The 26,107-nt window shown below is 51.9% G+C and overlaps 1 protein-coding gene across 15 annotated transcripts in view; it reads left to right on the forward strand.

Annotated features, from left to right (window-relative positions):
- The window catches only part of MEGF11 (multiple EGF like domains 11), a 358,471-nt gene that overhangs the window by 302,623 nt on the left and 29,741 nt on the right, over positions 1 to 26,107 (forward strand). For all 15 annotated transcript variants that reach the window (XR_008299110.1, XM_053223847.1, XM_027067570.2 and 12 more), the window contains 3 exons: positions 20,908 to 21,028; positions 22,015 to 22,178; positions 23,248 to 23,350. Coding sequence is in view for 14 of the 15 variants with exons in the window: in XM_053223847.1 (XP_053079822.1) it covers positions 20,908 to 21,028; positions 22,015 to 22,178; positions 23,248 to 23,350 (388 nt within the window). In the remaining variant the exon portion in view is untranslated. The remainder of the gene's footprint in view (positions 1 to 20,907; positions 21,029 to 22,014; positions 22,179 to 23,247; positions 23,351 to 26,107) is intronic.

The raw sequence follows: 26,107 nt of genomic DNA on the forward strand, positions 1-26,107 counted from the left end.
TCCCATGTTCCCCCTTCTTCACCCCCCAACTGCCTGCCTAGTCACTGTTCCTCAATAGAAGGGAGAATCAAAGCCTTCAGATGGCTAGGGAGGCCAGAGTCTGTGTGCCCAGTGCCCCCAGACCAGGGCTCCTGCAGTCTGGAGGCCAGTCCCCTGCTTCTCTTCCTCCCATCTGGGATGCAAATGACTTCCTGCCCTTGAACTTTGGGAGACTTGGCACTTGCAGTAATCATCTCATTGTGGAGTCCTACCTGCCTGGGGCTCAGGGCTAAGACAGATTGTAAGCCAAACTGCCCTGGTGAGACCCTGTGAATTCTCATCCATCTCCTCCTGCCCAGCCTCATTATACCTGGAAAGGCTCTTCTGGGGCCCTGTTGGGTGTTGAGCAGGAGCTGCTGGAGGTGATTACAGAACAGTCAATTGTTCTCATCCAGTGTGACTCATTCCTGAATGCACCAGGCTCCAAGGGGGAACTCATTACTGTTGCTTTTACTCCAGCTTCTGAATGAATGCAACTTCCTGCAATTAGCCAGCTCTGGTCAGGGTTGGGGTTGGGGCAATCAGCAGAGCCGACTTGGCTGAGACCTTCACCAGAATGCCCTGCAGTCAGTAATAATTAGGAATGCCTTTATTTGCTAGTTAATCTATAAATTTATGCAGCTGCCCTTTTCCTTGAAAGATTTTTAGGATGAGCAATTAATTAGAGACTAATTAAAAGAGCCCTTTTCTGAGTGTTTGGAGACCTCTATCCTAGGCTCACTAACCTTGGACATGTTGCCTCACTTTGCTGGGCCTCAGTTTCCTCTTCTGTAAGATGGGAGTCACATCATTCCTGTCTGCTATTGGATGTGAGTAGCCAACATGGTAATAGATGTGAGGCCACACCCAGCAAAGCTGGGCCCCACCCAGCAAAGCTCTCCCTGCCAAGGGCTCTTTAGGGAGGATTTGGGGATAGCTTTATTAAAGCAGAGTCTCTGAGGCCTGAGAATGGCCTCAGACTCAACGTAGATGTGAAGAGTACTAGTAAGGTAGCGAGAACCACCCTTGAGAGTCTAGTGGCCTGCCTGCTCCAGCCAGATGGTCCCCAACCCCTGCAGAGGCCATGAGAATATGGGGCACAAGCAAGACCCACCTGGCAGCCTGGGTGTGTTGGCCTTCACATTCTTCCTCCTTCCTTCTCAGAACACTAGATATTTACCCTGACAAACTTGGGAATCATCTGGTGGTATGGAAAGGCTAATCAGACATCCATTTAGCCTTCAAAGAGCTTGTGCTCAGTAACAATCATATTCACACTAGCAGCAAACACTTATTGAGTCCTTGCTGCATGCTTTCATCTTTATTCCTCACAAGAGCCCTGTAGAGGTGCACTTTCACATTCTTCAATTTGAAAATGAGGAGCTGAAGTTCAAACAGGAAAAGTGACTTGCCCAGGATCACAAAGCCAGTAGTGGTGGGAGCCGCTGAGCTCTCATATGTTAGATGATAGACTTTGACTGACAGATAACCATGGAACCACACAAATCTGAGTTCAGATCCTTGCCCTCCAATTCCCACTCTGCCTACTGGCAAGCCTAAGCCTGCGCCTGCCTAAGCCTGAATTTCCTCCATTGTTAAGAGTAGACTTTGCCATGAGAGTGAGAAGCTTCATATGGAACGTTTGTGATTCAGTGCCTGGAACACAGTAAGCACCCAGTAAAATGGTAGTGATTATTGGTGCACTATGAGAGTATTGGGGGGAGGGGGGCAGTGTTTCCTCCAAGTTCAGCACTCCTCCCATCAAAGAGAGTGTCAAGATGAGCTATATATACCCAGGGGTTCCTTTTGGAACAAGCAGAGCCATGAATATGCACAGCTGTGGTTCCAAGCAGGTCCACCCAAGTACCTGTGGATCACCCTAAATGGTCAGTCTCAGGAAGCATTATGGGGTGGACACACCTGCTGATGTTTGGGGAAATGGACATAGAGCTGGAGGTAGGAGTAAATTCTAGGCATCTTACATGTTAGCTTGGCAATGCCAGTGTAATAATTACTTGAGGCATGGTTCGCTGAATTACATTGGGGCTGCTGGGTGGGGCAAAAGAGCCCTGGGCTAGAAGGTGAGAAACCAGGTTCGTAGCTCTGGTTATGCTAGCTTTCAGGGCTTCTATTTCTTATCTGTAAAATGGGAATGAAATCGGCTCCTCAATAGAACAGTGGTATGGGAACTAATCATTAAAATGGGAGGGCTTAGGGGCGCCTGGGTGGCTTGGTCGGTTAAGCGTCCAGCTTCGGCTCAGGTCATGATCTGACTCCGTGAGTTCGAGCCCCGCGTCGGGCTCTGTGCTGACAGCTCAGAGCCTGGAGCCTGTTTCAGATTCTGTGTCTCCCTCTCTCTCTGCCCCTCCCCTGTTCATGCTCTGTCTCTCTCTGTCTCAAAAATAAATAAACGTTAAAAAATTTTTTTTTTTTTTAATGGGAGGGCTTAAAATTGGGAGGCATATTGTTTCAGCACCTTGGACAGCCACCACAAGCCTCTCCTCTAAGGTTGTCTTGTCCTATCAGAACCTAGGGTCCCACCCAGTCAGAACACCAGGTTGAACAGAAGTGGGGGAGGGCAGAGTGAGGGTCGCAAGACCGGAGGCTCAGGCCAGCAGAGTCCTAGGAGTGTCCACATGAGGGATGATTCAGGAAGTGAGGAACAGCCTAACTGTGGTTGAAGGGACTAAGTGGAGCTGTCTATCCACTTGGAGGCTGAAATCACATCATCCCTCTATATGGTTTCTCTTTACCCACCAAACAAAACTCAAACCCTAGTCCTTTGTATGCCCTTAAAACTAGTTAGTCCACCTTAACTTCATCTCCTGCTAAAGTCCTGCCACAAATCTCTGCTGTGGCCACACATGACTCACCTTTCCTTAAGCACAGTGTCTGCTTTGGAGCCTCTGACTGTGCCTTTTCTCAAGCTTTTCCCTATTCCTAGAATGCCCTCCCCACTCTCCTTATCTCTATGAAAATCTTTCTCAGCCTTTCAGAGCTAAGATCAAAGGCTGCCTCTTCCATGAAGCCTTCCCTGAATATTCCTTCTTCAGAATTAAGCTCTCCTCTGTTCCCATAGCAGATGGCTCATACTCAGAGTCTGTCTACTCCTCCAGCTGCCTCCCCCTTGGCCCATGTCTAGCATGTGAACATCTTGCTCAACATACTCATTTTGAAATGGATGAAACTTTTGAGAAGAGCAATGAATGCCCTTAAAGCAGAAGTTTCCAGCACTGACCGCTATAGGAAGGAAACTCATGGCATTTCTTGAGAGACCGTGCCAGCAGGGCTGAGGCTTGAAAACATCCATTGGTTTCTCTGCAGTTGAGATAAACAGGTAGCTGTAGTGGGACTAGAATAGCTATCACCCAACATCATCTCTGGGGTTTTTTTTTTGGGGGGGGGGGCGCGGGGAATAGTGTGAGCTTCCTACCTTACGCAATATTACATAGCAGTTACCCAGAGACTGTGGAGCCAGATTCCCTCGCTTCAAATACCAGCTTTGCTGCTTACTAGCTGTGTGACCTTGGGCAGGATGTTTTACCTCTCTGTGCCTCTGTCTTCTCATATACGAAAGGGAAATAATAATAAAGCCTATTGGATTACTGGGCTGATAGAACTAATTAATACATACACAATAACTAGAATACCTAGCATATCAGTACTCTTTTAACAAGAGTTAGCTTATTATTACCATTATTTTTTCATTCATACTGCTGTTGCTATTGTTGTTATTTACCCCAAGAAGTTCCCTACCTGAAGAGATTGACTGGTCCTGGCCTGAATGCCCTCTTTGGGGGTCCAGGCAGAAAGGGGAGCAAGAGGAAGAGAGTAGTTAGTTGAAACTTCCTTCTGGCCAGGAGCTGCAGGGTTGACGGGGCCTCCTGGGTTCCCAAGGGCAGCCACAGAACTGAGAATCGACTTTCTCATCACAGGGGGAGAAGGCTAGCTTCTCAGCCCCTGCACACTTCTCTGCTGACCAGCTTTCCTTAATTAAGGCCTCACCTAAGTGGCCAGCCTGATGAAGCTTCCTTGCTTGCTCTCAGACTAATTGCTGCCACCTTGGCACCTGCAGCGAACAGCCTGTGCGGTCACCAGAGCTGCAGCGATTGGATTTCCCAGACCTTCTCCCTGCATGGAACCCGTGTGTCTGGGAGATAAGGGGCCCTCTGGTCATTGCTCAGTACAGATGCTCCCTTTCAGCTCTGGCTATAATGGGTGTGGGGAGCATGGGAGGCTGGGGAGAGGAACCTGGTGTCCCCTCCCATGGGGTCCGGGGCCTATATTTCTCCCCTGGATGACAGAATTTCTATTACCTTAAAGGGCTCATCTATTTATGCTGCAATTTTTTGAAGTCCTGTCTGCTGTTATTGAACCCTGCATGCTGGCGAGGGGAGCGGGCACTCCATCACCCAAATGAACAAACTCGTTTCCACATTTTTCTGCCTTTTCTCTGGGCTGTCAGTAGGTCGTATGCAAACCTCAGCCGCTCTGGCCAGGGAAGGCAGGACAAGGGGTGAGAGTTATGAAAATCCAGATCAGTGGAGCAGTGATTGAATTTTCCTCCAAGGTTTTTGGTGTCCTTTAAAGACATCACTCTCCTCCAGCCCCCACCCCCAAGCTGGACAAAATGTGTGTCTGCCTTTTGTGCAGCTCCTGAGCTGGAACGAGGGAGTGAGGACAGCTGTGGGGCCAGAAGAGAATGTGGACTGAAAAATTACAGCCAGGTGACATGTGTACAATGTGTGTGCCTTTTCTTTTCTAACTGTTTGTTCTTTATCAAACCCAAGGTCTGCAGGCTATTAGCCCTAAGCTTTTCATGTCCCCCCCCCCCCCGCCCCGCCCGGCCCCGCCATTGACTGGTTTCCTAATTATAGTACAAGATTTTCCTGGGTGCTGCACTGCAGATGAGGAATTCACCCTCTAGCTGCCCTGCCCGTGTGAGCAGAGGAACACTGGTAGTGCAAAGTAGCAAAAATGTAAAAATGTGAACATATACACACCACACTCCAGGACTCAACTCCCAGCTCTGTCATTGCCTGCTGGGTGGCCTTGGCCCAGTTACTTATGCTTCTCAAGCCTTAGTGTTTCATCTATAAAACAGGATAAATAATGGTACTATGTTCTAGTGTTCTCAGGATTGGATTAGATAAATATGTACAATGCTTAGAACAAAGGCTGGCATGTAGCGAATGCTTAGTAAAGTCAAGGTTTCTTATGTGGTTGTATAGAGTTGATAACACTGGAGGCAAAGGCATGGACTTTGGGGTCAGACAAGGCTGAGATGGAGTCCCAAGCCTGTCCCTCAGCTCTGTGAACTTAGGTGACGTCCTCAGCCTCTCTGAGCCTCAGTTTCCCATCTGTGAAATGGGTTAATAGTGCCTGCCCTTCAGGGTCAGTGTGAGCACAAAATGGGAATTATTCTTCATCATGGCAGAGTGGGAAGAATGCTGAGCACTTCCCTACCGCACCTTCTCGTTTTAAAAAGAAGGAAACAGGTTCAGAGAGGGAAAGTGACTTATCCCGGGTCACACAGCAAATCGTTAGCAGAACTGGGATGGAAATCAGGTGACACAATTCCCAGTCCGATGCTTTTTCTGCCTTTACCTCCTTCTCCTGAGTTTGCTGTCCCCGGAGCAGACATCAACTGATTTTACCCAGGGCAGAGAGGGGGATAGCAGTTGGGGGAGTGGTCACCAGAGTATTAAACCATGTTGGCAATTAATCCACAGAGCAAAGTAGGGGAAATTGGTTTTATGTCACTAAGGCTGAGTCCAGCCTTCCCCCTCTGGGACCCCGTGGTTTGTGGCTTTATTAGGGAAAACTGCTGACTCTTCTGTTCTAAAAAATAGACGTCCCTCATGTCAGAGCACCCTCTCCCTGCTGGCTTCCTCATGTCTTTATCAGTGCCCTCGTTACTGGGGTCTGGAGCTGGGACTTTGGTCCAGAGCCTGGAGCTCTCTCCATGAAACAGAAGAGGGTGTTGGAGCGGAGGCATCCATGCTTTGAGCATCACCAGTTTTCTTTTCATCCAATTCTCTGGTGTTCCTGGGGTGTCTGCTCCCACCGGCTCTCGGGCCTGGCCACCCCCCACAGACTCTGGAGAGTTGGCTCAGGCCACGAGTCAGGGATGCTGTCCTGAAAGGTCTAGAGGAAGCAGATGAGCGAGCGGAGCTCTGAGTGACCATGGCACGCCTTAGGCCAGGCCCCCTGCTCTTTGTTCGTCATTTTATGTAATCCTCACGATTACCCTGTAGGTGCAGACTATCAGCCTCCCCACTTTGCAGATGAGGAAACTGAGGCTCAGAGAGGTGAAGTAACCTTCCCTAGTTTGTAAGTGGCCACCAGGAGCTGAGCCTCTAGCTGTGTGAACCCAGAGCCTGCACTTTGAGCCACAAACAAAAACTGGAGAGGAGAGGGCTGTGGATCTGTGCTAAATAAGCAGCTTGGAGACTCCCTCAGGCCTTTTCCTGGGAAAGGGCACAGCCTTGGCAACCTCATTTCTCGTTTCTCGGTGGGAGCCTAGTGCCCTTCCTCGCTTTGTCTTTGAGGGGAGGTAGGCTAGGAGCCTCAGTCTCCCTCCCTTCCTCTGGGGCGGCCCTTCCCAGCTTACCCAGCTGCCTCACATAGCCCCCCTAATGAGGAAAGCAGGGCAAAAAGTGTTAGGGCTATTGCATAGAAGAGGAAACCAAAGTTTGGAGGGGTTCCAGGTCTGGTCCAGGGTGACGTGACTCGTGAGGACATTGAGCTGGACCCAAGGCTTATGGCTCGGAGGCCACACTCGCCTCAGGACAGCTGTGCGGTGAGGGGATCAGGGCTGAGGAGAAGGCCAGCCGGATGCTGACCTGGGCTCTGACCCTGGCTTTGCTGCCACCTCACTATTGGACCAAATCACTTTACCCGTCTGTGCCTTCACTTCATCTTCTACAAAGATAGGTGCTCCCTGCATCCTGGGGCTGCTGTAAAGCTCACAGGAAACACTTCTAGGAAGGACTGGAAGAAGTTCCAGGGTGTGTGTCCCCAGAGGCATGAGGGGGAGCAGTGGGGAGACTGACTCCCTACCAGGCTTGCAGGTCTGGAACAAAGGAAGAACCCCCTCCCTTCCTTCCCGCTACCCCTGCCCTCTCTTCCAAGACCCCACCCAGCCTGGCCCCTCCCCGGCCATCTCCCCGCTTAGTCATTAGCACCAATAGTCTCATCTGCAGCAGTAATTGTGCACCCCAGGAGGGAAAGGGGTTCCTGCCAGAAGATGTGATTATGTCTGGAAAATGAAAGATGTTGCACAAAAAGGTCATGAATAAATTACTTCAAGGCGGGGCGAATAGGGAACTTAGCAATGGGGGTAAACACAAAAACAAAAACAAAAACTCAAAAGTTGTCTCCAAAAACACTACCAGGTAATTGTTCTCACCTCACCTGAGCGGTCTGAGGCAGGGTGTTCATTCCTGAGACAGGCACAGGGGACCTGGGCAGGGCCACCCCAGCCTGATGGCCTGGATGAGCAGGGGTGGACCGAATGTGAGGGGAGAGAGCGGGAGCAGAGCCGGCGGGGCCCTGTGCACCAGGGCAGGGACACGAGATGAATTCAGCAGGCAAGAGGGAGCCACTGTAGTCTTGAGCAAGGGGAGTGACCAAAGCAGCCCCGTGCTTGACCTCTGCCTCCCCGTACCCTGTGTGAGGAGACAGGGACGTCACTGTCTAAGAGCTCAGCTTATAGTGAGTGCTCAGTGGAAGTTGGTTCCCATCACTCCCTGTGGCTCTTCGGCAGAGGCTGCTTGGTGTAGTGGGGAGGGCGTGGGCTTTGAGCCGAGGGAACCTGCGTTTGAATCTCACCAATGTGGCAGTGTATAACAGGCCCGCCTCGTATACCTCACTTTGCTCACCTCCCACGGGGAGTACCTTGCAGGATGGTAGTGAGGGGAAACAGAGCATGAAAGTGGCCAGAGCAGGTAAATCTGTTCCTTTCCTTGCGGTCTGCAGTGGCCTGGGCTCTAATGGACCGTGTGTAACACTCAAAATGCCTAAAGCATTTATGGCCCTTCCTCTGGGCCTGGCACTCCTCTAAGAAGATGACATGTATTAACTTACTTGAGCTTCACCGCTACCCTTGGAGGAAGGTACTACCACAGTCCCCGTCTTGCAGACAGGAAGACTGAGATGCAGAGAGGTTAACAGCTTACCCCAAGTTGGTCAACTATACCCCATTAAAGCTGAAAAAGTAAAATGTCCAGGGTTCTGTAAATGTCAGAGCCAGGACCTAAGCCCAACAGCCAGATTCCAGAGCCCACTGGAACCTCTGTGCCCTGCCTCTTCTTTGGGCAAACCCCAAAGGATCCTCAGCGCCCTCCACCAGGCTAAAACCTTAACCACGGCCACAGGGGTGCTCCAGCCACAGGAGTCAAATTTGGAAGTAGCATCAAACTGGGGAGCAATCAGGCATCCGTCAGGTAGGACGGGAAGCATCAACGTGACAGGTGGTGGTGTGGATGGAGCCCCGGGTCCTTACCATGACCCCTGTCTGTACCACAGTTCTTCCACGCCAGAATGCTCTCCTGCCCAGCATCTCCTGTGTTCTCACAACCCTATGGGTGACAAGTCACTGCTGCCATTTTATACACATGGGAGCAGGCCCAGCATGGTTACCCATCTTGGCCTTCCCCACTCTCAAGCCCAGCCCTGGGCCGCTCCCCAGGCCAGGGCTGCAGGACAAGCCCCTCCAGCCCGTATCCCTCTGGGGCCTCGCTCCCCTCTTCTCCCTGGCCTGCAGACCCAGACGGGCTGTGTCCCAGGCTGGAAATTACCATCTCCCTTCCTACAGGGAGGCCACACCTACTCTAGGCTCCCTTCAACCCGGCCCCGAAGCCTCAGGGCCTTACATGGGAAGCACCTTCTAGGCCCAAGTTAGGTGTAGTGGAGCATTCTTTGAGAAGTTGGCTGAGAAAACCTCTGAGAGCCTGAAAAATCCATAGGCACCTGCTTTAGAAAGGTGCAGAGAATTAGCAGTCGGGGGATGAGAGGAGTGGACGGTGTGGGTAAGGGCAGCCTCTTCTACCTCCACTCTGTGCCCCCAAAAAAGTTTCTTGAGTTTCAACTGCTGGGCCTTCTTTTTTTTTTTTTATGTTTATTTATTTTATTTGTGATAGAGAGGGCTCACGAACGCACACATGAGCAGGAGAGAGGGACAGAGCATCCAAAGCAGGCGCTGCACTGACAGCGGAGAGCCCGACACCGGGCTTGAACTCACAAACCATGAGATCATGACCAGAGCTGAAGTCAGACACTTAACAGAATGAGCCACCCAGACGCCCCTGCTGGGCTTTCTTTGTAGTCAGGCCTATAACTGCTTTTCTTTAACGACTGACTCTACAGTCCATAAGTGATTGAATTTGCCTGAGTCTGGGTTTTCAACCTCTCTCAACCAGAAAGGAGTGGCCCAGACCCCTGCCTTTGGGGGAGGAGGTTCCTAAAATAGGCTGGAACACTAAATCGCTTACCTGCTGTTGGACCCACCTTTGTCTTCAGGGCACAGTTTGGAGCCTGGCACCCGAGGCCTTCCTGGGCTGGGCCGGTCTGACTGCCAGATGCCTGTCCTACCCACCGCCCCTCAGCCCCAGTGTTCCAGCAGATCCTAACAGATCACCTTGCCCTGGAGACCCCCTTAGCCACACATGGCCCCGCCGCTGTGCCTCTGTCCAATCTGCCACCTCCCCGGATGCCCTTGCTGTCCATCCTCCTGGCCGAACCCGGCCTGTGCAGGAACCAGCCTCAGCTGGGTTTCTGCCTCTTCGTACAGCCTCCTTGCTCGCTTCCCACTGGAACGAAACCACTCCATATTGTGTGCTGGCCCGCCCGCTCTGGTGGCCCACTGTGGATGTTTCTGTCCTCTCTACTAGACAGCGGCCAGGGTAGGGGACAGGTCTGTCCGATTCATCCCTGTGTCTCTGCCCTTTTCCCCACCCTGCTTCCTTCCTAACCCCGGCCCCTCCGGGGACTGGCACAGTCTCCTGCACAGAGTGGGAGCGGTAGCTATTCGTTGAATAAATGCATGGGTCATTTAGAAGCATCCCCTTGGGGTGCCTGGGTGGCTCAGTGGGTTGAGCCTCCAACTTCAGCTCAGGCCACGATCTCACAGTTTGCACGTTAAGCCCCACATCCGGCTCTGTGCTGACAGCTCAGAGCCCAGAGCCTGCTTCAGATTCTGTGTCTCCCTCTCTCTCTGCCCTTCCCCTGCTCACGCTCTGCTCTCTCTCTCTCTATCAAAAATAAAAACAAAACATTAAAAAAAAAAAAAGAAAAAAGCATCCCCTAAGTCGTGAATAGTCCACATTTTACTTGGACCCTGGTAAATACCCCCATCAGAATCTGTAGGATCCTCTGTTTCCCATAATCTGGTTCCCATCTGGGACATTATCACTATTGAGACTCTAGCTGTTCAGGCCACTACCCTGGGCCCATACCACCCAGCTGCCACCTCAGAGGATCTAGGCCCTGCAACACACACACACACACACACACCTCTCATGTGTCCAGTCCCTCACATGGATCCAGCGTGTCCACACCATACAGTCCATACTCAGAGCTACCTGAACAAATCACCCTTGGGGCTCTACGGCCAGGATTGGCCCAAATGTCGGACGTGCAGATGCTAAGCTTATACCACAGCTGCCCCACCACTGGTACAGAGCACGCCGACACCAAACTCACGCACTGCACGGACCATGCATGGCGGCCCCGAGAAGCTACCATCCAAATCAGGACCCTGGGACAGCAGGCATAAATCTTGTCCCTCGCGGGCTCTTCAACACATGCAGAGCACATGTGCATCTAGTACGTGCAGGACCCACGTGTAATATTCACATGACACGCATCAGGAGTGTATATGCACACACGTGCACGTGCGCACACACACACACACAGGCTCCCCAGAAACAGTCTGCAGAACATCTGAAGTAGGGCGGTGGCCCTCCGGTACTAGTCTCATCTTGGGCCCCCCGCCCCACTCTGTTCTGCAAACTCTTTCCTCGAAGCTCATGGAGACCCCTCCTTGATGCCCCACCGTAGGCTCTCCAGGCAGTTCAGAAGCAGTGTTCTCCCGGTGCTTTCTAAAACCACTAAGGAACTCAAAAAAATCTGATGCGGAGTGATTGGGGCCATAAGGCTGTCAGGGCTTGTCCAGGGATTCTCGAAGCTTCGGGCCCAGTCTTTGTAGGGAAGCCTTGTCCTGTTCTCAGGGGACAAGGGAGGGCAGGGGAGGCCCTGATCCTCTGTGTCTGGAGTCATCCCCACCCCCAGACCCTCAGCACAGGACACAGGAGGAGGAGCAGGGACAGGGCGATGAGGCCAAGAGCAGGAAAGCGAAGCCGTCTTAGAAAGCGAGGCCTTCCCACTGAGGGCTGAGGCCCTCCGCGTGCGGCAGGCTGACGGCATGCTCAGTCGCCAGCAGTGCTGTCACCATCATCGTCACTGTAGCCAGCGCTGTCTCTTTCAGAGGATACACGCCATTTGATGGGTGTCGGCTCACTCCCCAGGCTCTCTCGCTCATGGGGCCTGTCCTCTGTCTTTCCGCCATCTTAGCTTTATTCCTTCAAGTTTTAAAGACTTTGGGGCTTTAAGAGTTTCCCGACACGAGATACAAATGCCCCCTAAGACCGCCCCCCGGAAGTTGCTAGTAGCCATCAGCATACATTTAATAACTAATGTGTAGGAAGGCACCAGCACGCAGTAGGTGCTCGGGACATTTGGGTCCCCAGTATCGCCAGTCTGTCTGCAGCCAAGGTGGCTGGGTCGAGGGGAGAGCTTGTTCCGAGGGGTCTGTTGGCCCCTTTCCCACAGTGACTTAGGGCAGATTGACCCCTCCAGCCTTGGTTTGGCCTCTCTCTAGGGTGGTTCTCTCTCGAGGGAGGTAAATCCTTCCCTGCAGGGCTATTATAAGAACAGAAGGGGACAGAGGACATCAAGCACCTGCTATGGGCTGGCACCAAGGGAGCAGTCTGTCCTGAAACAGTAGGTCAGCCCCGTCTGTAGGGGCGCAGGGGTGTGGACAGTGGTGAGGACCAGAGTCCTGCCTGCACCTGCTCCCCGTCTCTGGGGGCTGCCCACTATGCATGTAAGAACTCTGCAGGGCTCTTAGACTTGGGAGTCACCTGGCAAGATACAGAGACCTCTGATGAGGGCTCTATGAGCTCTTGTTAGCCTGTGATGCCTTCTCTGATCTCAGAAGAGACTCTTCAGGAGGAACCAGTTGGAGAAGGGGAGGGGACTTACTGATAGGACAAGGACAGCAATGCAGACCAGAAGAGAAACTTTGTTTTACCAAGACAGCAAGCAGCTGAGTCTCCAGGAGGACCTCCTGGTCTTGCAGCCAGTAAGTGGCATGGCTTTAACTTGAGCCCAAATGTCCTTCCTTGACCACACTCACAACCGCTCAGGTCTCTGTAATATCTTGGTATCTGTTTGGGAACCATTAGAAGGTGTCTGTGCTCCTTCAGAGAAGACTCATGAGGGGTCAGAGTTATATAGCACATTTGTGCAGATGAGAAAAAGGCATCCCTTTCTCAAGACATTCTACTGACATCTGCCAGAAAATTAATGTAATATATACCCAAACTAATGACTGTCCTGTGAGTGGCACCTCTAGAGTTGTGCAGTGTGTTGCCTGCACAGCTGTACAGAGCAGCCTCAGGTCACTAACACCTAACTCATTTTGGACAGACATAGGGCTTCCAGGCCTAATCTTCAGCCCTTTTCCACCCATCCCCCTTGGGAGCCAGACAGAATGACCCTGGGTGTTACCCCCTCAGCATGGGAAGGCAGGGATGGGAATGGATGTGATAAGTGACCTCCATCCCTCTCTCCCTCTCATCTCTTTGACCCTCTGCTCCTCATGCCTTATGCAGAGTTTCTTTTCCCCAACATGTATCCGCTGTCAGTTGCTGCTTTATCAGTGACACACTAATTAGGTCCAGTGAGGTTTGCTCTGCATTGGAGAGCCCTCCGTGGTTGGCGTTCGGTCCGAGCTGTTCTCCATTTCCTTGTGAGCCATGTGTCATTCTTTTTCCCCAGAAAATTATAAATGAGGCTCCCTATCTGGGAGTCCCACTGCCTGAGCGTTGGAGCCGGGGGTGGTGACAACTGAGAAGGATGGGCAGGGAGAGAGCCAGCAGCCCAGGGCTGGGACTTTGCTTGGCAAACGTGGCCACCCGCCTGGCAGGGGGCCTTGGAAAGAACCAAGCGGACTCCACATGTGTGCTGCTGGCATTGACATGACATTAGACATCAAGATCAGCCTGCACTGGTAGCCTTGAACCTCCAGGGGTGGCAGGGGAGGGGGAGGAACAGGAGCAACCAGAAGATCTGAGAGGCCACTAAAGGCTGCCTACAGAACGTTGTGGGGATGTGAGAAGGGGACTAACCTCCACCCTTCTCATGCCACTGCCTCACCCCGTGCTGTACCCTGCTCCAGCCACTAGAGGGTAAATTCCATGAGGGGGGACAATCTCTGTGCCACTCTTGGTGTGTCCCCCAGCCTAGCACAGTGTCTGACACGTGCTCATGCTTGAAAACCATTTCCGGAACGACCGAACTAAGTCAGTACATGTGCACTGAGCAGCGAGGGTCTGTGCTAAGGGCTGGGGCTGTAGGGCTGAATAAAGCAGACCCAGTCCCTACCTTCCTGGAACTTACAATCCAGTGAATGAGAGCTGATTTTTTTTTTAATTCATTACGATTGCAGCTAGTGCCACAAAGGAGCCAGTGACAGGGACCCCTGCTCTGAAGTAGGGGGGTGGGGGGAGGCTCAAGAATATGGTAGGGGCTGAATAGGACCTTAGGTCGCATCTAGTCCGGTGTCATCATTGATGAGACCCGGGGCCTGTCATGGTGCCTGGCCTGTATAGAAGGTGTTTGGCAAAGTTCTGTGGACTGGATGGATGGACGAATGAGGCCACGTTGCCATGAGCTGGTGCTTTTGCCTTACTTGGATCCATGCATTCTGACCCTAGATGCAAGGGCCGTCTCTTACCTAAACCATCTGTAGCTCTCCAACAAGAAGACATGTGGGTCAGGGTGGCTTCCCTGACTGGCTCTCCCAGAGTCCTCTCTGCTGAGCTCCCATAGGCTGGCAGGAGCATATACCCACCACACTGGCCTGGATCTAGAGAGCCCAGCTCCACTCCGTTTACACTGCCTCCCACCCCCAGAACATATTTAAAGGGACCCAGAGATGAACTTGCAACATCGCCTCCCTCTTTTGTGGGAGGCAGAGTCAACCACTTTCCATCCCCCTCCTCCTCCCTCTCCAAAAAATACTCATTAACCTCTGGCCCGTTGCAAGGAAAACGGATGATCCACACCAGAAGCCCAGCTGCTGATTAATTTTCCCAAACAGGGCCAAACTACAAAGCAGCGTATTGCAGGGGAGAAAATTCAATAAAGAGCATTTGAAACAAATTTAATAGAACGTGTAACTCATTACCCACCGGGGTCTGGGCCTATGCCGCCACGTTGTGCAAGAAGGCAGGTGGAAGGTGTAGGGGAGATTTGCATCTCTTCAGCAACCAGCTCCAGGGGTTCCATTCCACCAGTAGCTCTTTCAAATCAAGTTCAAGATGTTAATAGCCAATGCTGCATCTATAATTAACAGGCCTTTGGATGAGAGGAGGTGTTCACATCCATCGTCCATTCACAGAGTGGAGCCGCTGAGCGGGGCTGGCAGGCTTCCCCCAGCAGAAGCTGGAACCTCGGGGGTCTGTCCCTGTGGGAGGTGGAGGGCTCCCTTTCCGGGGCTGGGGGTGTGGGCTGTGCGGAGGGGAGATGGGGATGGGTAAGAATGTAAGAATACTCAGGCATCAATTTCCAGGTGCTGAGAAAGGCTCCAAACATCTGGGCCTCAGCAGGCAGCCCTTCCTCAAGGTCAGGGCCATGTGTTCCGGATGCTCTGTGCTTCGGTGGTGAGTGTGCTGTTAGTATGAGCAGGGGCAGCGTAGTCTCTCCAGAGTTTCACCACAGCTAGGCTATTAGCATCCTGTGCTTGTAATGGGTGCCAAGAGATTGAGTTTGAAACCCATCCCTGTTTCTCATTGGCTGTGTGGCCTTGGGCAAGTCATGTTCCCTCTCTTGGCTTCAGTTTCCTTAACCTGTAAAGCAAGACAGCTGGACCAAGTGATTCCCAGAGTCCTTCCAACTCTGGTGCGACGGGCTGTCCCCTCATTGTTATGAATGGTGTGTGGTCAGGCCCAGACCATGCATGAGCAACGTAGGTGGCCACCTGGCCCGTGTGATTCTTAGAGCCCCAGGAGGACTCCCCAGCCCTGGGCCTCTGTTCCTACCATTCCTCCGTCCTTTGGGCTAAGACCCCTACTGCAGGCAAGAAAATGTTCAGAGAGTCAGAGCTGAAGGGCCCTTAGAGACAATTCAGCCGGTGGTTCCCAGCTAGATGTTTGAAAAGGCTGCAGCAGGTTGCCAAGAGGGGTTTTGAACATTTCACAGAGCCCTACAGGCAATATTCCATTACCTGCGATGAAGCTAACTAAAACACCAAGGTTTTTCTTTTGCTTTTAATTAGAATTAAATTAACTCTATGTGATATCTCAGGTTACAGTGCGCTCATCAGAAGCTCTGATTGGTTGCAGGTGACATCACTGGAATTTCTGGGTCATGGTTGGTGGACAAGATGCTGCCACCAGAGTCACGTGGCATGTGGTCACTGGCCACATTCCACCTGCTCAATACGTGACTGGCCTTAGATACCAGCCCAGAATATCGCCAGTGCCTTTCAAATTGAAGGGGCTTTGTAGGGGGAGGATACTAACAAGGGTCCTTGGTGGCAAGAAGTTGGGGAGACGGATTGATTTTAATAACGACATATAATTGATAGGGAAACCAAGACCTATATATGACCCAGCATGAACGTGGGTCAATCAGAAGAGAACACTGCCTTCTGGCAGTAAGAGATGTGCTGGATGGAGATCTTGGGGAACAGCCTCAATACAGGGCCTTAGGGTGCTCTTGATGAAGGAGTGAGGGTGTAAGTGCCAAGATCTGTGAGGCATGAGAGGTGCCAAATGCAGTCTCCCCAACTTTACCTCTGATGTGAGCTCACAAGCCTGGCCTCTTGTCCTCTCCTTTTCCCCGGAGTGTGAAAAGATCAACAGATGTGGATTCAGGGCTGGTCTAGACCAGGCACTGGGCCGGGGGACAGGGAGCAGAGAGGACGCAGTCTGGCAGCCAGTCCCCTGAGCGTTGGCCCACAGGTCTCAGCTCCGCCTCGTGGCCCTCTGGCTTATAGTCTCCTTTTCATGAGAGCCATGGGTTTGATCATCTTTACCATCCTGTTCAGGTCAGAGGGTCTTGTCTCCCTGAGCAGGTGCACTGGAGGCCAGCAGGGTAATTTTGTAGCTGGACTTCTCACCCTCAGCCTGGCCGGGCAGGCTTTGGGCAGGGAGTGGCAGGGTATGGCTTGGAACCATAGACCAGGATCTGGCCTGGCTTTCCCTTTTCACAAGAGCCCCCAGAAAAGGCCAGCTTTGGCGTGGTAACGTGGCCAGCCTCAGACCAGACACTGTTCTGCTTCGTGTGTGTGATGGGAGCCACAGAACCTGGGCCCAACAGGTCCCGTCACTCATTTGTTCAACATGATAGGTACCTGTACTCTATGCCAGGTGCTGAGCTACAGACACTGGGGCAGCCCAGACAGATAAGAGCCCTGTTGTCATGAAACTTTCAGTCTCACTGGGGGAGCAGACAGCAAATAAGTGGACAGGTAAACACATCTGGATGCAGCCAAGAGTGTGCCTGTGTGGACGCTGCCTGGGAGTTGCCCAAAGGCAGACACTGGGTCTCAGCATCCTGAGGGCCCCTGGAGCCCACTGCGGGGCTGGCTCAGAGTTGTCCCCACGTAGCGAACATTTCTTGAATTGCCTGGCATGAGAGAGAAAGCATATGGAAGGTGCCCAGTCCTTCTGGTTGTCCACAGTAGAAGCCAGCGTGTACCCACAAACATCTCATTTCAATTAAACAACATTTATTGAGGGCTCATTATGTACCAACAGGCTCTCAAGCCCTGAGAATCTAAACATGAATAAAATCAGATCCCCATCTCCCTGAGCTCACAGCCCAAGGCAGACACAAACACAGTGGCTGTGTATGAACCCATTCCCACTAGAGCAGGACTGGGGACAGAACGTAGCAAGAGGAAAAGGATTTCTACCCAGACCCACCCAGGCAGGTAAACAGATACCCTTAGACATCCACACATGCACGCGCACATGCACACACACACACAGGCACACACTCACAGGTGTATACACTGACTACCTAAGCACATATAGATACAAATACTGACCCTGTAAGCTCAGACCTGCCTCACAGGCCATCATGATTAAAGCCTGTTAGTGGTCCCCCAATCTGGGGAGGTGTGTGGGTGAGAGAATGGCCTGCATGTTGGGAGGTCGTACCTGGGGCACCTTGGGAACCACCCCGCCTTAGCCAGCCTCCCCGGCCTGCCCGGAGGTGGGCGGGGCTGTTAGTCTAAATCTGAGAAATTAGAATGATGATTGGCTTGCAGTAAATGTCAATCCCCAGAGACAGCCAATCAATTCTAGAGCAGTCCTGACCCTCCGCTCAGTGGCCGGAAGTAGGGAACTGGACGAAAACTTTAGTATTTGTGCTTCTGAAGGAGTTTGAGCCACGTGGGGGTCAGGACAGAATGGGTGGAAGAAGGGGAGTGCTCGGAGTTAGGCGTACCAGGCTCACATCCCTTTGGTGCAGAACTCTGTACTTTAGAAACTGCTCGCTGCTCTGTTTGGACTTTTTGCCTTTAGGAGCTAACAAATGCAAAGTGTTGGAAGGCGCTCCTGGCACATAGTAGCCCCTCCTCAGTGAGAGGTCAATCTGTCCGCCCAGACCATGCCCCTGGTGTGTCGTGATAAAATTTCTGGCCTGCTTCAGCCATGAGGAAGAGAACTGGGGACACAGCCTACAGGAGGAGGGAGAAGGTGAACCCGGGGGCATGAAGTCAGGATTCCTGCCCCTGTGAGCACCAGCCTTCTTTACTGCACAGGGCCCAGCATTGTTCACTGAATGAGAGATGATCCCTTTTCCATAGCTGCCTTCTGCCAAAACCTTGGAGGGTTTTGTGTATTCTTTCCACGGGAGAGATTTATTTGCAGTAATAAGAGCTTTCATAGCGATTTCTACCTGCCAGGCGCTGTTCTGTCTACTTCAAATGTAACTAATTTGATCCTCTTGACAATCGTTATGAGGTAGGGATATTATTTCTCCCATTTTACAGATGCAAGAACTGAGTCCCAGAGCGGTTTAGCAAATTGTGCGAGGTCACGCAGTAAGTGCTGGAAATAGGATGGCACCAGAGTCCATTCTCGAACCACCGGGCTCTGCCGCCTCTCTGGAAGGAACGTCTAATTCTCCTTCCTCCCTCCCTGCCTTCTCCTTCATCCTCACTAATACACCAGGGGTCGTGGGGGGGGGGGGGGGTTGCAGAATAAGTCACTGACCCTCTCTGAGTCTCCATTTCCTTCTCTGGGAAGAAGAAAGTCCTCTCGGCCCGGCAACCTCAAGCTGTCAATATCCCTGCATGGGTTTCACTGTGAGAAAATGGGTGCCCTGGTGCAGACTTTTGGGGAGCAAACATTTCAAGCTGGGCATTCTGTATCTTGCCCCCTGGAATAGGGCCAGGATGGAAAGTCCTCTCTGAGCCCCATCAACAGACCCACAGCTGGGCTCACAGGCCCCTGGAGGCCTCCTGGGAGGACTGGGGCTGGGGACACTAATGAGGATACCAGGAGGGAAACCCCTCTCCCTTAAAGTAAATTCATGCAGAGAAACTCATAAGCTGTGCGTGCAATTTGCACATGGGCCAAGACCCTCAGAGCTTAAATATATTCCTGGGGGCTATTTATAGTCTTGGAAAAATTAGAGCTTTCTGGGTAATGGGAGTGCTGCAGACTCCAGCTGGTCAGGGCCTGCCAGGGACTGGCAGGGGAAAGTGTGGGAACCATGGAGACTTCTGGTGAAGGACTCCAACCTCTAATGAGCACATGCTCAGAGCAGACAGGCTCCTGAGTGTGGAAGGCATGTCCCAAAAAGCTCAGGGAAGAAAGCCCAAACCCCCTTACCTGCCGTTCAAGGCTCCCAGCTCCCCTTTAAATATCCCCCTCACCGCTCCCTACACAAACTCTTCCAGCAGTTACCCCTAGAAAATTCTCAGCTCTCACACTCCTCTGCACTCTTGTCCACACTCTTCCTGCCTGGATTGCTTGTACCTGGCTCTTCTCCGGCACATTGAATGCTCTCACCCCTCAAGGCCTGTGAAGTCCCCATTCCTGGTCCCCCCCCCCCCGCCCCCCCCTTGAACCCTTCACTGGAATGAATAGCCCACCCGTGGAGGCCTGGTATAGTGGACGCTGTAGTGTGCCCCTCAGATTCAGCTTTCGGGGCTGAGGCACCCCTTCTTCCCCAGCTTCAGGAAACAGTGGCTCCCGACTGCGTCCCTCTCCAGAAACTGCCCTCAGTCAGAGGGTGCCGATTCCTATGAAATCATGCCTCCTTCCCCGGAGCAGTGGATGTCCAATGCTGGGTGGGGGCTGTAAAGGCTCTCCCTCCCCTTCCCCTGCTTGGATATCTCTAAGGGCCATCCCAGCTCCAGAGCTTTCTGGCAGATCAGCAGAGATCATTGTTGACTGCAACTCAGGGCCGTTTCTCCCCTACCCAGTCCTGCTTCCCTTACTCCTCATGGGGACCCTTCTCAAGAGCTCACTAATTTCCATCTCAGAGAATGCTTTCTGGGGAAGCCAGTTTAGGATGCCTGGTAACAGAATGGTTAGGCAGCCAGCCCTGGTTCAAATAGAGATCAGCTGTTCTTAGTACCATGACTGGGGCAGAGTTACCTAACTTCTCCATACGATTGCTGTATCTATAAAACAGGAATGACGCTGAGGCAATAAATAGTCTCCTGCGAGTCTTGTGAGGATTAAGTGAGAGGATGTATGCATGTGCCTGATACTGAGAAAGCACTCAGTAAACATTAACTATTACTGTCTACATTTAGCTTCTCTGAGGTTGAGGTAAATGGGGAGATTAGAGTACTATTATCTGTGTCATGGGGTTCTTGGCGAGAATCAAATAATATTGAAAGGCAAAGGGTTACATTCTGTCCTGCTGTGACCTAATACAGACTCAGGGGTCAAGTTCCATGGGGGCTTTCCCCATCTGGAGCTGTAGTCTGGAAGCCTGACCCCTCCCCCAACCAGTGACAGTCACTGTTACCTATCACTGCTATAACAAATTACCACACATTTAGTGGCTTAAGACAACACAGATTTATTATCTTACAGTCCTGTAGGTCAGGTGTGGGTCTCATTGGATTAAAGTCAAGGTCTGCAGGCTGTGTTCCTTTTTGGAGGTTCTAGGGGAGAATCTGATTCCTGCTCATTCAGGAAAGTTGGTAGAATTCAGTTCCTAGGGTTGTAGGACTCAGGTCCCCATTTTCTTGCTGGCTCTAAAATGAGGGTTGATCCTGTCTTCCGGGGGCCAGTGCATTCCTTGGCTGTGTTCCCTTTCTTCCAATCAGGTGACAGGCAGGTGGGGGAGTTCTTATGGCATAGCTCTCTGATCTTCTTTAGTCATCTTCCACTTTTAAGGACTCATGTGATTAGTTGGGTCCACCTGCATAATCTAGAATATTCTCCTTACCTCAAGGTCCTTAATCACATCTGCAAAGTCCCCTTTACCAGGTAAAGTAACATTCACAGATTCCAGGGATTAGAACATGAACATCTTTTATGGGGGCAAGAGGGGAGGGCATTATTCTCCCTACCACAGCCAACCAGCACAGGACAACTCTGATCCAGAATTCACCTCCTCTTCTTCCAGGGAGAGGTCTGTGCAGTTCCATGTGCCACGGGGACCTACGGCCCCAACTGCTCGTCCGTCTGTACCTGTAACAACGGTGGTACCTGCTCCCCCGTGGATGGCTCCTGCACCTGCAAGGAAGGTGATGTGCCTTCTTTTCTAGTCCCACCCTCCTCAGATGTGCACACTGCCCGAGTGGGCTGCCAAGCTGAGGAGTCTGGGCTGCTCCTGCCCCATCCACCCACATGCAGAGTCAGGGAGTTTATTTGTCAGGTTCCAGCCAAGGAAACCCATGCCAGGGACTTCAATAGCAGGAATGTAGTAGAGGGGATTAGTTACAGTGGTGTTACAATCGCTGGGGTAGCATACAAAGGAAGGCAGGCTGACCAGAGATTAGAAGCTGTGAGAGGAGTTTCCACCACTCCTGGAGGGGAAGGACAGATGGAGGAAGTGGAATTCTAGAGCCTGGGAGTGAGGGCCACTGGGTGGGAGCTGGCACGTGGATAGAGGGGTTGCGTGACAGTGCTGGAGCACGGTGGAGACCCAGCCATCATCAGAGGCCCTGCCTGCAGCAGAGAAAGGGGACAAGGTACGTGACGTGACGTCTCTCCTGCTCCCCTACTGCGGTCTGTGGGCCAGGTCACCCACTGTGAAGCCCATCTGGGAGCCAGCCGAGGGAGAACCTGGGGTATGTGGCAGCAGGGATCAGCCCCCTGTGACACAGATCAGAGCAGGGAGGGGGAGAAAAGGATCTGAGAGCCAGCAGACCAGTGACCAGCCTCAGAATGGGAAACCAGCTTGTCCTGGAAAAAAAGGGCCCTAAAATAAGCTGCCGGATTCCACCCTGGGCAGAAAATAGCCCTCCCCATCTCAGCCGGTTCCCTGTCCCAGGGGGGATCAAGCGCTTACAGCACGGGCAGTGAGAACTGGGAGGCGGGAGACCTGGGTTCTCCCCCCAGCTCTCCTAATAGCTGTGCTGTGTTTCTGAGCAGACTCCAGGTGGAATGTGTCTTCTCACCCAGCAATCAGAGAAACAAAGGTTTAGGTGGCAGGGGCCCGGCTGAGAGAGGGGGCAGAAGGCCGTGCTGGGCCCAGATGGAGCGGTGACAGCCCTGTCCCTCCCCGCAGGGTGGCAAGGCCTGGACTGCACCCTGCCGTGTCCCAGCGGGACGTGGGGCCTGGACTGCAATGAGAGCTGCACGTGTGCCAACGGGGCGGCCTGCAGCCCCGCCGATGGCTCCTGCTCCTGTGCCCCCGGCTGGCTCGGAGACACCTGCGAACTGCCCTGCCCGGTGAGCGCCCGGGGCAGGGAAGGACCGGGTGTGCCCAGCAGCCCCTCTCACCCTTTCCCTGCGGTCGTTCTGTCCACGGAGGTGTGCAGACAAGAGCCCTGGACTAGGTGGTGGGACACGTGGGTTCAGGGCTCAGCCCTAGTTCTAACCTCTGTGGCCACTTTCCTGCTTTGGGACCTCAGCCCTTTCCTCTAGAAAATGGCAGATCTTTGGCAGATGGAGTGCCGTGGCATCACTTCCCCCTTGCTGTGCTTGGTTAACATTATTAATTGTCTCTGGCACATTTCCCTGAGCCCATGCACAGCCTCAGAATCCTTCATAACCCACTGCTACAGGACAGCCATTACTAACCCCTCGGGGTTGCTGTTCCTCAATAACTTTATGATCAGGGTACGGGAGGACAAAACCAAACACTCTTCAGCAATAACCACCCAGACTTAATCACTGGATCTTAGTCTAAGATACGAATAAGTTAAACCAACCACCATGTGATATTGTTGAATGAGGCCTACAGTCCTGGGTTCAGATGCTGACTTCGCCACATCCTAACTATGGGACCTCGAACACGTTACTTCGCCTTTCTGACCCTATTTCTCATCTTTAACTTGTGAATGTAATGGAACCATCCCAAAGGTATGCTGTGAGGATTGAGAGAAATGAGTGATAGAAGGCTCTTGACACCTAATGAACATGCAACAAAAGTCGGTTGGTACCTTCTTGCCTAGGAATAAATAATAGATCAGTCATTCTTCACATGGGATCGATGCATTGTGATTTGCAAAGCGCATTCTCATTTACAAATTTGTGTTAATGATCATTAACTACATCCTTTCGAGCTTGACCATCGAGAACCCCACATTTCTGTGAATGCAGCCAAAGAATGATTTGGAGTGACCTCGTGGCCATGTCGATCACCAGTTATAAAAAGTGCTCCCGCTGCGCCCCGGGGCCACAGTCTCTTTGCATCCCCAAGGGGCAGTGGCTCAATTTTGTCATCAAAATCCAACAGAAGTGTATGAACCTCTGGGAGTCTAGGTCTGGTCATTTCTCCCTCCCCTTCTCTCCACAGGATGGCACATTTGGGCTAAACTGCAGTGAGCGTTGTGACTGCAGCCATGCGGACGGCTGCGATCCTGTCACAGGCCACTGCTGCTGCCTGGCCGGATGGACAGGTAACTGCCCCCTGCCTCGCCACCACCCAAGGCCTGTGAAACTAGGTCTTTGGGGTTGTACTTCTCTTGATGGTTCTTTTTCACTTCTTCTTGCTCCTTACATATGCACCTTTCCCTTATCTCCTCTGGGCCCCACTTCGCCATTCCATACAATTCAAGCAGACAAATTAGTGAACATCTATTATGTGCAGGCTTCGTTCTGAAGGTCAGGAACATACCAGTAAGAAATCAGACAAAGGTTGAACACACGGTGGGTGTAGGTGCTGAATCTGTATTCACAGAGGATATGGTAGGGAGGGGGACGGGGACCTTCCGCTTAGCTCCGGCTCATATTCCTGGTCCAAAATGTATCCTTCAGTCTGCTTCCCAGACATAGAGCAAATCCATGCCATTGCCATGATCCTGGTCCTCCAGGCACCATCTCCCAGCTGGCCCTGCCTTGGCCTTCTACTTGCTCTCTCTGGGCCACCCGTCTTGCCCAGCTGCATCCATTATGCATACGGTGGCCCAAGTGAACTTCTTAAAAACACAGCTGCATTCATACTAGCCCCTGCTCAAGAGTCCTCAGTGGCTTCTCCTGGCGCTTACATAAAATCCAAATTCCTTACAGTGGCCCAGGGTCCGTACGATCTGGCCCCCGCCCACCTCTGCCACCTCCCTTTTGCCTCCCCCCCTCCCGTCTACTACCCTGGAGCGTTTGGACCGACCACTCTCCTGACTCCAGGCCTTTGTACGCGCCTTCTTTCTGCCTGGGTCACTCTTTCCTTTTCTCTTCACCTGATAATGGCCTTCCCCTTACAACAGGCCAAGACTACATCAGAGCCCCTTTTATTAATTCTCATAATATCCCACACTCTTCTTTTTGCCGTACTTGGCTCACTTGACACTGAACCTGTATCCGAGTATTTATTATTCGGCTCCCCAGCTAGACCATCAGCTCCCTGGAGGCAGGGCCTTGTTCATCACTGTATCCACCGCTTGCCACCCACTGAGAGACAGAGGCCATGTTGGTCAGGAACACAGACCTGGAGCCAGACTGCCTGGGTTTGTGACCTTGGGCAAGTCCTTTAACCTCTCGGGGTCCTGAATTCTCCATCTATGAAATGCAGATAATTCTAATCCTCCCAGTTGCAGGGTCATTTTGAAGTTTAAATGAGTGAATACTTGAAAGTGCTAAATGTGCATGGCACGGTGCTCAATAAACGTAATGCATGAATATAGGAAGTGCTTAATCATGTTGTGCTGTGGGAATGAAGTCGGTCCCAAGGTGGTGGACAGAGGAAGAAAGGCAGGCGTTGCTGGCAGTGTAGGTCTTCAGATAATAATTCATACCAGGTTGCTGACCAGCAGAAAGCCAAGGACATTGCTTCCTCTGCAGCATCTCTGACCTGGCTCCTCTGCCCTGCCCCTTGGTACGGAGTGAGACTCCACCCTAGTTACTGGCACCCCAGATGCCGAGCTGGAGCCAAGTGGAAATCCACTTTAATTTTTCATTGCCTTGATTTCAAGCGAGCTGGTAAGATTTTAATGATATCTAGTGCTTAAAAATTCTGTCTTTGATGGACAACTTTTCAGCAAGGCCTCTGCTGTTCTAAAGCTAATTTCTCCAAATGCGGCCCTGAAGTCATTTCAAAGGAGTGATTGATGTCCTGAGGTTTGTCATGGAAAAGGGGACCAAGGAAGGATAAGGAGGGGATGGGGTGTAGGTCCCGGACACGCACTCAGTGAACCCTCCCCACCCACACCTGCCCCAAGAAGTCTCTCCCTGACTTCCTAGCTCCTGGCTCATTGCTCATGCTTGGACTCAATACCGGTTGTGCTCTGCCCTAAGTATGTGCATGTCTTCCCCCTGCCTGCATAAGCCAGACTCTTTTGGCAAGTGCCATCACATCTAGTTCCCCTTGGCCTGTACCTAGTCGGTGTTTATTAAATGCTTATTGAAGTAACTTGAAAGAAGGTGGGCTATAACCATATATGGGTTTTCCCCTTGAAGCGAAGGAGACCTTCAAGATGATCTACTGTAACCTCTCAGATTACAGATGAGGAGAGGGAGTTGTCCAAGGTCTCAGAACGTTAGTGCCAATAGGATGGGGACACAGGATTGCATTGTAAGAAGGAATCATCTATTCATTCAATTAGCATTTATTGACTCAAGCAATCACCATAGTCCTTACTTGGCAACTACCATGTACCCAGCACTGTGTCAGGCCTAGCAGTAAACAGCAAAATTCAATAAAGCAGTAGTTCCTGCATACCTATTATGTACCTGACACTGTGCTGGGCACGGGAGAAGCAAAGATAACCAAGATGGCGTCCTGTCCATTAGGAGCACCAAATAAGGAGGGTCAGAAGTGTCAATAAGCCATGCTCCCTTCACATTGCTGCTAGGGGAGACGAGCCTTATGTACGAAACATTCAAATAATAGGCAGGGACAAAGCTGTAGGCCACTGACTTTCAAATAGATGCTTGAATCCCTGGGTAGACATCTGGGAAGGCTTCCTGCAGAAGGACCCTAGGCAGACCTTGAAGGGTGTGGGCTGCTGAGTCGCTGCTGGCCTTGTGGCATGAATTTGAGGTCACAGTACATGAATTGTTTGCCTGGCTTTACCCATCAGTATAGATGAAGAGGGGGGTCCCGAAAAATACAGCAGGGAAGGACCTCTAAGGGAGATTATTATCCCCATTCAACTACTGGGAACACAAGGCCTAGATAGGGTAACTGATGAAGCTGTGCATTTTCAGAAGCTGTAACTGAA

This window comes from Acinonyx jubatus, chromosome B3, assembly GCF_027475565.1.
Source record: "Acinonyx jubatus isolate Ajub_Pintada_27869175 chromosome B3, VMU_Ajub_asm_v1.0, whole genome shotgun sequence".
Taxonomy (NCBI): domain Eukaryota; kingdom Metazoa; phylum Chordata; class Mammalia; order Carnivora; family Felidae; genus Acinonyx; species Acinonyx jubatus.